Below are 14044 nucleotides of genomic sequence, written 5' to 3' on the forward strand. Positions count from 1 at the left end.
TTTTTTTTTTTTTTTTTTTTGGCGGTATGCGGGCCTCTCACTGCTGTGGCCTCTCCAGTTGCGGAGCACAGGCTCCGGACGTGCAGGCTCAGCGGCCACGGCTCACGGGCCCAGCCGCTCCGCGGCACGTGGGATCCTCCCGGACCGGGGCACGAACCCGTGTCCCCTGCATCAGCAGGCGGACTCCCAACCACTGCGTCACCAGGGAAGCCCCAGATCATGGTGATTTTGACATATATTCACACAGTTTTTAATACTCCTTCTACCAAGAGTTGGAGCTTGATTCTCCTTCCCTGGCATGGGAACTGGACTCAGGGACTTGCTTCCAACAAATAGAGGTTGGAGCAGAGAAAACAGTACCTCTGCAATGGAGAAACCTGGCAGATACCACCTCAATCAAGTGATCAAGGTTACCATCATCAGTAGTAGGACATATTGATATCTTGCACTCTTTGATGTGATGTCATGAGAAGGTCACACCATTTCTGTGATTTTCTTTCCAACCATATATAACACTGTAATCATGAAAAAATATCAGACTAACCCAATCTGAGGAACATTCTACAAAACACCTGACTAGCACGCTTCAAAACTGTCCAGGTCATCAAAGACAAGGAAAGTGGGAGATTTCAGGAGACGAAAAAAGACATGACAAATAAATGCAATGTAGGATTCTTATTTGGATCCTACATGGGGAAAAAAAAAAAGGACATTAGTAGAAAACCTGGAGAGATCCAAATAAAGTCTCCAGTTTAACTGACACTATTCAATCAAGGTTAATTTCCCAGTTATGAATATCACACCACGGTCATGTAAGATGTTAGCATGAGGTAAGTTTATGGGAACTCTCTTATTCTTTGAAATTCTTCTGCAATTCTAAAATTATTTCAAAATAAAAAATTAGGGAGGGCTTCCCTGGTGGCGCAGTGGTTGAGAGTCCGCCTGCCGATGCAGGGGACACGGGTTCGTGTCCCGGTCTGGGAAGATCCCACGTGCCGCGGAGCGGCTGGGCCCGTGAGCCATGGCCGCTGAGCCTGCGCATCTGGAGCCTGTGCTCCGCAACGGGAGAGGCCACAACAGTGAGAGGCCCGCGTACTGCAAAAAAAAAAAAAAAAAAAAAAAAAATTAGGGAGAGAAAACTACCCACATCTCACAAGGATAGACTCTATTATAGCAAAGCTACTAGAAGCTGGAACACAATCTGTTGTAACTAAATCATTGTTATCACAAGGAGTGGATTGGTCCTGTTGTCATTTCATCCTGTAAAGCAGGTAAAATAACTGTTTCATTTCCACTGTCAAGAGTGTATGATTCATAGATTTCAACAATCACAAAAGATGAAGTTATTTGATTTTTTAAAGAAATGTTAAGATCAGAGAAATGGCTCTCATTACTGGGATGTTTTTACTCTCCATTTGTTTAGAAATAGGAAACAGTGTGGAGAGCCAGAGTCTACTGATTCTAGGGCTGCCCTGGTTACCATGGGAAAAGCCTGATTTCAGCTGACAACATAAATATGTTGGGCCCAGGAGCTGTTGAAATTTGAGGTCAGATGTGAGATTTGGCTGTACACTGTGGCTGTTTCAGATTCCTCTCAAGCATCTCGTTTTCCTTGGCTATTGAATTACTCAGGAAGGCTAACTGCTCATAGGAGGCACATGGAAGAGCTAGTTTGTTCTCTGGGTTGGGGTTGGTGATGCACAAGCTATCCCAGGCACATAAATATTCTAACAAGTTTCATCTTGTCACAACAGAGTCATAAAGTTGCTCTGCTCAGCACATGATAATGGCTTTGAAATTCAATTACTGGTGGCATTTGTCTTCTGGGATTTATCTGCCTTAAACTTCAACACTTGTGTAAAAACCTTTACCATAAATCTCATAAATGCTGCAGCAAATTCCATTCCCCCCACCCCACCCCAGGGCACATCTTGCCATGCCTGTGAAAACCTTGACAGCTTTCTCTAAATTATAGAATTGCTCTGCTTAGAGGTGTTCATGTTTTAAGTGCCAGAGAGCCAACAATGAAAAAAACAGTGGGACTAGTGTATTTCCTCTAGTTATTGTCTTCAGAGGAAGACAGATCCTGACAGACAGACAAAATTCCATTCTTAATCCAAAGGGCTGTTTTCAGCCACTTACTTAGAATTTTGTAGAAGGGATTCCTGCAAGTCAGAAGCCAGATATGACGAACCCTAAGTTTTTTAAGAATCCTGAGATTCTGATGCATAAACACATAAGGGCTAGTCATCTGCAAGGATTCAGCATCTTACTGTTGCTTTTAAGATCTTCCTCAGCCGACTCTGCATTTCATTCCTACCCAGTCAAATGATCCAGGTTCTGGGTCTCCACTACCCTCCTGTGTAGAATTCACCATTCCATATCTCATTAGTTATCTATTTAGACAACCCTATCTAACCTTTGGTTTGAAAAATAAATATCTATGGTTGTCTCATCTCCAGTATCCACTCCTCACCTTTCAATCATTCAACAAATATTTATTGTGCACCCATCTCATCAATTCCAAAACGCTATTTTTTTTTTTTTTAATTTTAACATCTCTTAAATTAGTAGGTGTCTTTTTTTTTTTTTTTTTTGCAGTACGTGGGCCTCTCACTGCTGTGGCCTCTCCCGTTGCGGAGCACAGGCTCCGGACACACAGGCTCAGCGGCCATCGCTCAGGGGCCCAGCCACTCCGCAGCATGTGGGATCTTCCCAGACCGGGGCATGAACCCGTGCCCCCTGCATCAGCAGGCGGACTCTCAACCACTGCACCACCAGGGAAGCCCACACTCATTTTTATTTTTTTAATTTTAACATCTCTTAAATTAGTAGGTGTCTTAAAATCATTGAAATGATAAAGTTTAATAGGTAGAATTATTTTGACACATACACAAAATAAGGGTGCATCCTCATTTAATGAAATTTTAGATTTGAAGCTACACGGTGTATACCAGGTACCGTTCTGGGCACTCTACTATCCTAGATTTTTTTTTTTTTTCCTGCACGCGGGCCTCTCACTGTTGTGGCCTCTCCCGTTGCGGAGCACCGGCTCCGGATGCGCAGGCTCAGCAGCCATGGCTCAGGGGCCCAGCCGCTCCGCGGCATGTGGGATCTTCCCATACCGGGGCACGAACCCGCGTCCCCTGCATCGGCAGGCGGACTCTCAACCACTGCGCCACCAGGGAAGCCCTATCCTAGATTTTGGGTCAATTTCTTCTCTTCTTTGGCCTATTAACAGAAAAATTCCTTTCCTTAGGAGCCATTCCTTAGAGACCCATCCTCATCTAATTTAATATAAATATATTTGTGTGCGTGTGTGTGTGTGTGTGTAAATCTTTTCCTTTCTTTTTCCTCTTTCCCATTCCTCTGTTTTGACATAAAATGTGTTAAGGTGGCTGAGCTTACATGTTGGTATTTCACTTATGGAATACAGAAAGGGAAAGTATGACTCCCTAGAAGAAGAGTATCACCCAAGGATATTCCCGACACGGGCGATTGTTTTTTCATCTTTTTAGGGAGATATTTATCATGTTTTAAGTTGTATGGGGGGTTCTCTCATGCTAGGTAGATGCATAATTTTGTTTTTGTTTTCATTCGGAAGTCATACATGATTTAAAATGATGTGCACAGGTGCCAAGTTTGCAAGGGGTGGACTCTGGTGATTTTGCACTGGATCAACCTGGCGAAGATGCGACTGTGTTTTCCAGAGTCTCTGTATGGTTTCCAGTTATAATGCACTGAAAGGAAATATGTGTGACATCTGCAAGGCAGGAGGGAAGTAGTGGCTATTTCACTCTGAAGGTCCCTTTGGCTAGAGGTGGTGGGAGGCACTGCAGAAGGACTGGTAGTTTCTATCTAGTTTGTCCTTGCTCTTCCCTTCACAATTACAAGTCCAGCTTTTCTCCCAAACTTCCAGTCTTATGACCTTAGGCGTCAAGCCAAATGCTTGGCTGCAAACTCAGAGGGGCAGCTATGCAGGGGCAATATCCTTCCACAGACTTCTCTAGGGGCTCCCTTTGCAACCCCACCTCAGCAGCTGAAGGCCCCCTTGAGGGCAGGGGCTGTTTCCTCTATCTTTATGGCCAGGAGTTAGTTCTGAAAATGCCTCAACTGATGTAAATTAAATGAATTGTATGATAGGAGTTTTCACCTATCTGAGAAGTTACAAAATAAAACAGTAAGCTGATTTTCTATCCATTGTTCTTAATTCTGGGGCAACAAAAACAAAACTCATACACACATTAAAAATGCTCACTGGAAATATAAATTATTAAATCAATATCAGAGTGAGATGGCCACATTGCAGAAACTCATTAATACCCACCTTGTCCTATCCCTCTTTTAAGTAATAGTTTATATTTATTCACCATGTATTATGTGTTTAGAGTGTAACCTGGAATCTCATTTTCATCCTAACAACAGGTATATGAGGAAGACACTATTATGATGACTATGATACAAATGAAGACACGGTAACTAAATAGCTCATCGTCACACCCCTTGAAAACAGGATTCTGTTGATACCACAAGCATTCTGACTCCAGATCCCTCACTCTGAAATACCAAACAGCATCTCTCATTGGATAAATGGAACACACAAAGGTGGAGAATGATTAACTGAGCAAAAGGGAAACCACAGACACAGACACTGGACACACCCACAGGGTCTTGAACTCGAAGGCTAAATGAAGTCTGATCACTAGGGCATAAATCAAATTTTTTAAATATTAGTATAAATTAGGAAGCCATAATTATGAGGATTTCCCCCTCTTTCACTCTTTCACTGCCGTCTCTTGTACTCTGCCATCATAAGAGTTCTTAGTGGAAATCTAGAGAAATGACTGAATCTCAGTTGCTCAGAGATAGAGGAATTACAGTCCATGGAGCCAAGAAGTCATCAAGGAGGACAGGAATCAATAATGGCCATTAGTGAATGAAGGTCACGAGAAAAGTGATGGGCTCACGGTGTAGCAGGGGAAATTTAACTTAATTTGTAGGGAAAACTTGCTAATCACAGGAAGAGATTTAAGAAGTGGAGGAAGGTGCAAGTGGATAGGGAAATAGCACTCAAGTGGAGCTCATTAACAGGAAAAAAAAAAAAAAGATAAAACACCAGTCCTCTCGAGGATAATGAAAATCCTCTTATCCAGCACGCCTAGTATAGGTGCCAGAAATGCCCCATTGGAGCTCTTGGTATGTGATCTCAGGAATGATTTCCTGCTACTTCTCTCTGCTCCTTACCCAAGCCACGCACATGGTTCAGCTCAGAGTCTCAGAACCAGAAGAGACTTCCAGAGAAGAGAGAATAAAGTCCATGCTCCAAAGGATGGAGGGTTCTGAGTTCCTCACCTGAATTCCATATTCTGAAGTGTGTAGAGGATCTGTCAATATTCTACGGCACAGCTCCCTGTGAGAGCAGTCTAGGAGGCAGCCACTCTGTTTTTGTTTAAATTCCTCTGCTAACATGGATCTCATGACTCCTTAGGACAGCCTGTCGAGTTAATAAGCAACCTACTGCATAGAAAACTGTTCCTTTTACTGATCTAGAATCCTCCCCACTTTTCAATATACACTTTGATGGCGTCAATGGCTTAGAAGTCTAACCTGTTCAGGCTGGAAGGAAAAACAGGTCATCTATTATGGTTCCCTGATCAAGTCCATTCAAGATGAGTTTCAACTGGAGGTTTATGTTTGTGCATATACAGATATATACGTGTACTTGATGAATTTCTGTGTGTGCGTGTGCACTACAGTTTCTGCTATTCCTTTTATTGTTGTACACAAGATAGAAATACGTTAATGACAGTCTTGGTCCTTAAGGAACTTATCCTCCATCAGGAGATGGAAATGAGGAAATAAAAAGATAGAGCACATACTAAGTGCTAAGTTACTTAATAATAATTATGATAATATGCCATTTTTGATTCTCAAAATAAGCCTTCGAATAAGGAAACTGAAGCTCGGGCAGGTGAAGGAGTTTCTCGAGATCACCCAGGTAGTAAGTAGAGAGTGAAGCTAAGGTTGGAAGCTTCATATGCTGGCTCTAAGCCTGTACTCTTTCAACCAATCCCACACGCACACCTGTAATACAACGCATGCTATGACACATTATGTTTTATTTATGACATAATCACATTGAAATTCAAAGGAAGAGATTCTTCTTGCCTAGAAAAACAAGAAGCAAGAACCAAAGAAGGCCACATGGTAGACGCAGCCATCAACGTAAGGCCATAAAGGTCTGATACTGTGATCCTAATAATGACAAATACCCTCATACATTATCTTTGCATTCAAAGACCAAAACTGTCCTGATACACAGTAGGTGCTAAAATTAATCACTGCAAAAACAAAAAAGGACAGTTTATCCCCAGGTAGGAGTTGTATAAAACCACAGAGATATAGACTGCTCCACAGACTAACCAGTGCTTAGACTTTTATCTGGCCTCCTGGAATTTAGCACAAAGAACTAGGAGCATGGCGGTTGGCTCAGAAAATATATATCTGAACCCAGGTTTGCAAGAACCTGGTTACATTCTTACTCTTTTTAATTTTATGTTGTAGGCAATGAGGAATGGGGCAAACACTCGATCAGGGAAATGCTTACACGATTCCTTTGGCAGTAGTTACGATATGAGGGGATGGATGGAGGGGCCTTTTCACTATTCCTAGTGGGGGGGATGCTGAACCAGTGTAATGCTAGGGAGGGTGGAAGAGGAGGTGGACAGATAAAACCTCCCTGAAGTAGAACCAATGGGACTTGGAAACCCAAAGATTTAAGAGTGAGTAAGAGGGCTTCCCTGGTGGCACAGTGGTTAAGAATCCGCCTGCCAATTCAGGGGACGCAGGTTCGAGCCCTGGTCCGGGAAGACCCCACATGCCACAGAGCAACTAAGCCTGTGCACCACAACTACTGAAGCCCACATGCCTAGAGCTCGTGCTCTGCAACAAGACAAGCCACTGCAATGAGAAGCCCGCACACCACAACGAAGAGTAGCCCCCGCTCACCACAACTAGAGAAAGCCAGCAAGCAGCAACAAAGACCCAACACAGCCAAAAATAAATAAATAAATTTATTAAAAAAAAAAAAAAGAGTGAGTAAGAGAACAGAGTTGAATATGACTCTAAGGCACTGAAGCTGGGATATAGGGAATACAGAAATACGGAAGCTCTAGAAAAAGTTGATTTTGAGTGGCGGGATGTTCCACTGCCAGCTCACATAAAATTGAAAGCGAGTGATGGTGTTTTTTAAGAAGTTCTCTGCAGAAAATGACTAGTTTCATAGATGTGGGTGAAGGATGAGGCAGAGTATCTTTAAAAAGTAGCCTTACACCTTATCTAATCCAATACTATCAAATACAGCATCACATTTTCTAGTTATTTTGCTGGCACAGAGTTTTACTTTATACATTACATTTTACATATATATGTATATGTACATATATATATTTGTTTTTTTTGTAACATCATTAGACTTCACCCCATTTCCAGTTTGCAAAACCTGAGAAAGGAAAAGTCGAGAGAATTCTCTTGTTACTGAATCCATTAAACCCATCTGGGGAAAGAGACAAGAGTCATCTCATGCCATATCCCCTCCAAGCCCCTTTGGTGTGAGTGGCTTAGAAGTCTTGAAGATGCTGTGTTGAATGCCAGCATATCTGAAGGAAGAAGAGGAAGGGTCATGGTGACCTGGTGAATATAAAACAAGCTATCAAACAACAAGGTAAATAAAATGCTGAAATTGGCTTGGCAGCAATATTCAACAAGGACTAGATGATGAGCAGTAGTGCCATGAATCAGCACAGAGAGAAACTTTTTTAAATCCCAGAGTGTTTTCTGACTATGGCCAGATATATTAACAAAAGTGTATGGATCTGCCTCTTATGCCTGAGGTTAGATGAGAGGACCTTGGGTAGGAAGTGATGACTTCATGTATAACTTTGCTGTACACCTGAAACCAACACAACACTGTAAATCAATTATACTTCAATAAAAAAACAAATGCCGGGCTTCCCTGGTGGCACAGTGGTTGAGAGTCTGCCTGCCGATGCAGGGGACATGGGTTCGTGCCCCGGTCCGGGAGGATCCCACATGCCGCGGAGCGGCTGGGCCCGTGAGCCATGGCCACTGAGCCTGAGCGTCCGGAGCCTGTGCTCCGCTAACGGGAGAGGCCACAACAGTGAGAGGCCCGCATACCAAAAAACAAACAAACAAACAAACAAACAAAAAACAAATGCCTTTGGAAACAAAAGGAAAGAAAGAAAAAAGAGCTGATGACTTCAATGAGCCTCTGGATCAAGTAGAGTCTAGAAAAAGTTAGACCTGATTTATCAGATCCATGAGCCAATACTGCTTTAAAATTTTTTTTTCTTAAAAGAGGTTGCATTTTTCTATCACAGGTCTTGACGGAGTTTTGATCAATAAATCATTTCACATCACTGATTTGAGGATTGTTTAAAACAACATATGCAAAGCACTCAGCACAGAGCTTGGCACACAGTAAGTGCTCAAGAAATGGGACTTGTTGCCAAAGATGTGCAATGGGAAGTCATTCATACTGACTGGCATTGAACAATGGGGATGAATGAGAATGTGGAAACTTGCTCAAACACACTGAGGATGGAGCTGGAAGTATCCCTATATCCCTCTGCTATATAATACAGCTGTCTTATGCCCCCTGAGGGATACCACTGAAACAAGATGGCATTCCAGAATAACAACAGGTTCATTGTCGAGCCGACTCTTAATTTTCCATGTGTGAATTTGTCACAGAAAACATGTTATCGCCATTCAGCTGTCCCTGTTTCCAGCCAGCCCCCTATACGTCAGAACGACATAATCAATAAGGTACATCTGAATGTATTTTTAATTAAGTGAAACAGTTCTAAGATTGCTTTGTCTTTTGCATAGATGAAGATCACTGAGTGGTTTCTAACGAAAACTGCCTTCCATTGCTTTGTCCTAAACTCGAATCAGATGCCAACAAACCACGTTCATCAACCTCTAACAGTAAACTTGGCTTCTGGCAAAAGCTTCACTTATTCAGGGCATTTGGCTAACATTGGTTCTCCATTTCTTGTTCTTCTTCAGTGTCAAATGCAGCACGTTGGCTCTTATCTATCCCACTGTTAAACTAACAGTTATTATGGGGGATACAGGTGGAAAATAAGTCTTGAGTTTTGAGCTGATCTTTACTATCGCAAGCAAGAGCCATGGACCCAGAGAGACCAAGTTTCAAAACCCGGCTGTATTACATTTTATGTTGGGTAAACTACATCACTTTTCTATTTCATCAAAACGAGAGTAAAAATCCCTACCTCACAGTCCTGTTATGAGGATCAAAGGGCACGATTTATCATGTGCCCAGACCACTGTATATAGTTAATTAACAAATACGAATCCCTTTTATGGAACAGTATCTTGCTGGCACTCAGTTCTCCCATCTGTATTTTTTCCGTAATGAAAATCTATCCGTCTATTTTATGATAACAGAACCTTTTTCTCTTTTTTTTCCTTTTTAGAAATCCTCTCTCCTCCAACCTTGAACCATGCAGTTTTACTGGGACTCAACACCATCTCTTATTTCAGTTATGTGTCTGACCTACAAGAGTAATGCAGACTACTGGGATTCAATCCCTGGAAACATGAGGCAAGAGGCAGACTGGTTTGATGGAGCTTCCAAACTGTTAGGTTGTAAGACCAAAGCTGATGATGTCCATCATTGCTATGTATGAATGGGGAAAGTGACCTGAGGATGAAGCCAGCATGGGGGAGAAACAAAACTAAGAGACGTAAAAAGTCAGCTACTGGGCTTCCCTGGTGGCGCAGTGGTTGAGAGTCCGCCTGCCGATGCAGGGGACACGGGTTCGTGCCCCGGTCCGGGAAGATCCCATGTGCCGCGGAGCGGCTGGGCCCGTGAGCCATGGCCGCTGAGCCTGCGCGTCCGGAGCCTGTGCTCCGCAACGGGAGAGGCCACAACAGTGAGAGGCCCGCGTACCACAAAAAAAAAAAAGTCAGCTACTATTAATAATACTACTATTAGCCAGTGGGAACTTAATACAACTCTTAGATGCCAGGCATATAACCAATTCACAAGAAACATCTCATTTGATTAAGTAGGTATTAATTATCTTCACTTTACAGGGGAAAAAAACTGAGGCACACAGAACTTAACTTCCCCATGACCCCCTTACTTAGTAAATGGCAAAGCTAGAACTCACATCTCAGTATCTCTGAGCCCCTTAACCTCCAGGCTGTACTGCCTCCCAGTATAATTGACTTCTGACATAGTAAAGAACAAGACTGCTATAGCAGTTAGTTGAATAAAAAGACATCTATTCTATTAAGGGCAATATTGTGCTCAAATATGTTTTATAAGATGCCCTAAACATGTAAATCAGTTTTGGAAGCAATTTAAACTCCTTGGAAGAAAGTTCATATGTATGTCAGTATGATAGTACTACCAACAACCACCGTGAATATAAGGATAAACTGTTAAACTCCATAACTGTTTCACAATTGCCATTGATTACTTCCAGGGGTGGCATTACTACTGCCACCCAAAATAAAGATATTTCTTAAGTGTACTAGGTGATGAGGAAAAGATATGAATTCACCTTCATTTTTCTCCATGGGAAATGCTATATTATTACCCAGGGTCACTCGTCAATTCAATTTAGCACTAGAAAATTTCCCCTTAGTCACCTCCACACTCCCACAGCCAGGCTTCAAGCAGAAATGATTAATGAGAGCTTCTTTCAATTAAGCTCACTGAATAATCCTAGATAGCCCTATAGTTCTTATGTAATTTGAAGCAACCGATTTCCAGGAGTCTAATAAATACTGCTTTGAAGGACACCTTTTCTGCCAGCCTTAGGAAGTTGCTCAGAGTCAGAAAATACAGACCATGTGGCCAGAGACCAAGAGATTTCATCAACAGTCAATGTGCACTGTGCAATTTACAAGGTCTCATGCTTTCTCTGGAAAAAACAACCTAGCTTAAAGAACCCAAGGAGGCCATTTGCCAAGCCCAGCTGGAGAGAGACACACACAGGCATGGCGGCCAAAAGAGCTTTGGATTTTCTCTGCTCATCTGCCTGAATGGGCTAGATTTCTAGGGCTCACAGCTGCAGCCCAGAAAAAACATTCCAAGAGGCCTAGGCAGTAGAGTCCACTAATTTAGTAGCTCATGGGCTTTGAAGCCATTCTGCCTGCATTTGAATCCTGGCTCTGCCGCTTTCTGGCTGTGTGACCTTGGCTAAATTACTTGACCTCTCCATGCCAAAAGTTCCCGATCTGTTAGGGATGATAATGCAACGCTTACTTCATAGACTCGTTCTGAGGATTAAATTGCTTAAGTTTGAATAACGCCTATCACAATATCAGAACTTGAATGGAGAGACTCCATTCCCAGAGGCAGAGAAGGGGTATCATTCATTTCACTCAACAGACAGATTAATTAGAATTTATATATGATCATGTGTATAGTTCTTATAAAGATAATGATATAACATTTGGTTACAAGGGCTTTGCTAATCAGGCTTACAGGTAGAAGGACCCCATTCCAAGAACGGATAAGAATGGGTTCAATTACTACCAGCCAAAGCAATGATGGATTTGTTCACCTCCCAAAGCTGTGTGTAAATAAGCCCTTCAGTGAGCTAGAAGATACTGTGTACCATGTACCGCTTAACATGGGAAATTCTCTCATCCGGTTTTTTTTTTTTTGGTTTTTTTGGTCAATGTTTTTCTTTGTTTCTATTGGTTGGAACAAACTTCTCTCCAGTCATTTGAGAACTGCAACTTTCTGCCTTCAATTGCTGGGTCCACATGCAGATATATTCAGTCACTTGAAAGCAGGACTTAAGGAATGATTGGTCCCTCATACCTTCTCACTGGCAAAGCATCAACTTCATTTCCAGGTTAAACCAGGGGAACCACATGAATTTAGTTTGGTCTTTTATTTATTTATTCTCTGAGGCCTTTCTATGAACATATAACACCCAGTAAAAGAGAAAAAAAATATGGACCTGCTTTCCAAAAAGTGACTTTATAATTTACAGGCAAAACACATGGAGATGCAAGGTATCTCATGAATAAGGGACAGAATGAGTAAGTGAGGAGGAGAAGAAATGCTGATCAGAGAAGGGAGACGCAGTGACAGTTACAACTGAATTCCTGGAGAAGGGCATCCAACTTAGATGCCAAAAACAAAGCTTCAGCCATTCCTGAGTGGGAGCAGCAGGGAAGAGGTGAATAAGTTCTGAGCAACAGAAACCCTATTTAGTTATCAATGTCTCTGTGATGCGGGAAGAGAAAGTATCTTTCCATATAGAAGTCTCTGTGTGTTGAGCCAGTTTGTTTGCAAATGACTTGTCTTTTACTTTTTCAGGCAGTTTCACTAGTGTTTTAAGAGATTTATCTGTTCTCTGGCTTTCAAATCCCACAGGGTCTTAGGGCAGTGTTTGAAAATAAGAAAGATAAAAATGCATTACTCTTAGAAGTGAGAGAATTGGAGTGGTGGGGGAAGCTATTAGGTACGTGGAAGTCCCAAGGCATGGTGAGAGGCAGTGTGATTTCAGGAGGAGTAAAGGGGAGACAACTTTTACTGTCCTAGCGGCAGGAAGCTCATTGGCTCCTAAAAGGTCATTGCGCCAATGATTCTCAATGATGTGAACAAGGGATATTTAAACTCTTGTCTGAGCTAGTTCTGCAGGGCACTGTTTATACTAGCAGAAGTCTGGAAACAACCTAGATGCCTTTTCCATAGGCAGATTAGATAAATTAGGATAAGGCAGAATCACGTCTTTCATAGGGTTTAGGTTGTAAATTCAAAAGGGATTGATAAGTAATGTCAACATTACACTAGAATACTTTGTACTTTGTTCTTATTTTGCTGGGATCCAGGCCCTTGGAAACTCTGAAGCTAAAAGGAACTTGTATTATCCCTTCTTTTCAATTGTAGTAACCCAGGGAGGGAGGCCACCTGTAATTTAACCAGGGGGATGGGCTCAGAAGGTAAAAAAAAAGAGAATATTACTTTCTTTCCCTCCTTCTTTTCTGTGTTGTTCAAGCCACCCAGTCTATGGTATTTTGTTATAGCAGTCAAAGCTGACTAAGAAAAAACAATTACTAATATTTATATTTACACGTATTTAGTAATTCAGAGAACATTTATGGAAGAAGAAGTAAAAACAATGGTTGCGTCCCATATGATGATGAGAATGTCTAGAAGACTTGAAAGCAGGAATGGGAAGAGGATCTGCTTTTAGACTAAATAAGATCTACTTATTTACACTGAAAACCTTTATATGAACATGCCGTATATGTGTATATCATGCTTTTAATAATAAAAGTCACTATTAAAATGTTCTTAAGTGTCTGTCTCAAAGTCTCATCAAAATATAACAAAACAACAGTTACAAACCCCCTGTTGTCCATTAATCTCAGTTATCTATGTTGGGTTTGTGAAGTGATTTATGACACTGCTTTAACATTCCCTTAAGATGTTTACCACCCCAATGTCACCTTCTGCCCTAGGGGATGTGTGCGTAACCCAATAAGAACAGAATTCACCTGAGAGTTCTGGGTGAGGAAAAGATTGCAATGCTCATTTTCACAGGTGATATCCTAAATGTGCTAGAAAATAGAGTGAGACTTACCAGTAGAACCTGTTCGGTATGACCCCTTCCTGGATAAGCTGCCACCTTCTCCCAAATTCAGCAGAACTGTATAACTGTGGACAACAGAAAGTATTCAACACCACGACTTTACGGTACACTGAATGCACAAACATCAGTTCACTGGATTATTATTATTAACAATAATAATATCTACCATTTATTTAGCACCCATTCTATGCCAGATGAGTGCCCTGCATATCAGTTCTACTCCCCACGTACATTCTGCAAGGCAGACATTAATATGCCCATTTTACAGTTGAGCAAACTGAAGCTCACAAAGATTAAGTGATTTGTTGGAAATCACATGCCACTAAATATTAGAGTGAACTGGGATTCATACCCCGTTTTGCCTGGTGAGCTGT

General features: G+C 41.8%; 1 protein-coding gene across 1 annotated transcript in view; it reads right to left on the bottom strand.

The window, feature by feature from the left end:
* SORCS1 (sortilin related VPS10 domain containing receptor 1) overlaps window positions 1–14044 on the bottom strand; it is a 576135-nt gene that overhangs the window by 197520 nt on the left and 364571 nt on the right. The window contains exon 6 of the mRNA XM_027113082.1: window positions 13662–13735. Coding sequence (XP_026968883.1) covers window positions 13662–13735 — 74 coding nt within the window. The remainder of the gene's footprint in view (window positions 1–13661; window positions 13736–14044) is intronic.

Source organism: Aethalodelphis obliquidens, unplaced genomic scaffold (assembly GCF_003676395.1).
Source record: "Aethalodelphis obliquidens isolate GAN/ISIS:26980383/991018 unplaced genomic scaffold, ASM367639v1 scaffold11, whole genome shotgun sequence".
Lineage (NCBI taxonomy): Eukaryota > Metazoa > Chordata > Mammalia > Artiodactyla > Delphinidae > Aethalodelphis > Aethalodelphis obliquidens.